Genomic DNA, 965 nt, shown 5'->3' on the forward strand with positions numbered 1-965 from the left:
ACTCTGAGACGCGCTAGAATAGCACCTACACAAATGACTAAATGTATCCATCTTCCATTCCTAATTACCTGTCTGTGATTCTCAAATATAATGCATAAGAAAGCATGTCTACAGAACATAATAACACATCTCAGAATGTTGTAGGTTTACACTAAATATCACAGGATATATTATATACTGAAACTGCACTGTTAGTATTCTCCTCACCTGTAACAATTTGGTCTTCTGGTCCTTTTTCTTCATTCTTCTTAAACACAAAATCTCCCAATGCTCTTGACAGTGCAAGGTTCCCATTGACTCTGTTCAGCTCAACCCAACCACCAGCTGCTGTTATTCTTCGCTGCTCAGAAGCCAGGCTTGGTTTATGGTCATTGCTTAGCTCTTCAACACGGCCACCAACACTAGCTATAGCCCGGGAATCGCCTACATTTCCCTAATAATGAGGAAATAAGAGATGAATCAACACTATCCTTTTTCTTTTCACTAAGAAAAGAAACAACCGCACTGAAATCATCCTGGGAAATCCTATGCATAATTGGTAATATTTGTTACAATAACTTGTATCACTATGTAATAAGTCTACAATATTGATTTATCTCTACTGAGGTTTATCATCATGACACAGATGAAATTCAGAATTTATGATTGAAGTTAATGAATGGACAGCATTCGTGACCTTTTTGCCTACTTTAGTAAGTAAGGCAATATATATAAAAGTTCTGCAAGAGTTAAGATTTACTGCTTGATCTTAGGTCTGTGGTTCTTAACCTTTTTCAATGTATGAACCCTTCCCCAAAATCAGCGTCATTCTACCCCCCTGCATTGCTGAAATTTTAAAAAATGCTAACAAAGCTTACAGATGCATATGTTCTTCTTAGAGAAAAGTGTCATTTTCCTGAAAGTAATATTTTTTTTTCTCCTCACAAATATATGTTTTGCTTTAATTTTTCACATGCATCCTCACA

The 965-nt window shown here is 36.0% G+C and overlaps 1 protein-coding gene across 1 annotated transcript in view; it reads right to left on the reverse strand.

Annotated features, from left to right (window-relative positions):
- The window catches only part of LOC119589368 (probable protein phosphatase 2C T23F11.1), an 18,741-nt gene that overhangs the window by 3,451 nt on the left and 14,325 nt on the right, over positions 1 to 965 (reverse strand). The window contains 1 exon segment of the mRNA XM_037937986.1: positions 208 to 433. Within this exon segment, the coding sequence (XP_037793914.1) occupies positions 208 to 433 (226 nt within the window).

Source organism: Penaeus monodon, chromosome 25, assembly GCF_015228065.2.
Source record: "Penaeus monodon isolate SGIC_2016 chromosome 25, NSTDA_Pmon_1, whole genome shotgun sequence".
Lineage (NCBI taxonomy): Eukaryota > Metazoa > Arthropoda > Malacostraca > Decapoda > Penaeidae > Penaeus > Penaeus monodon.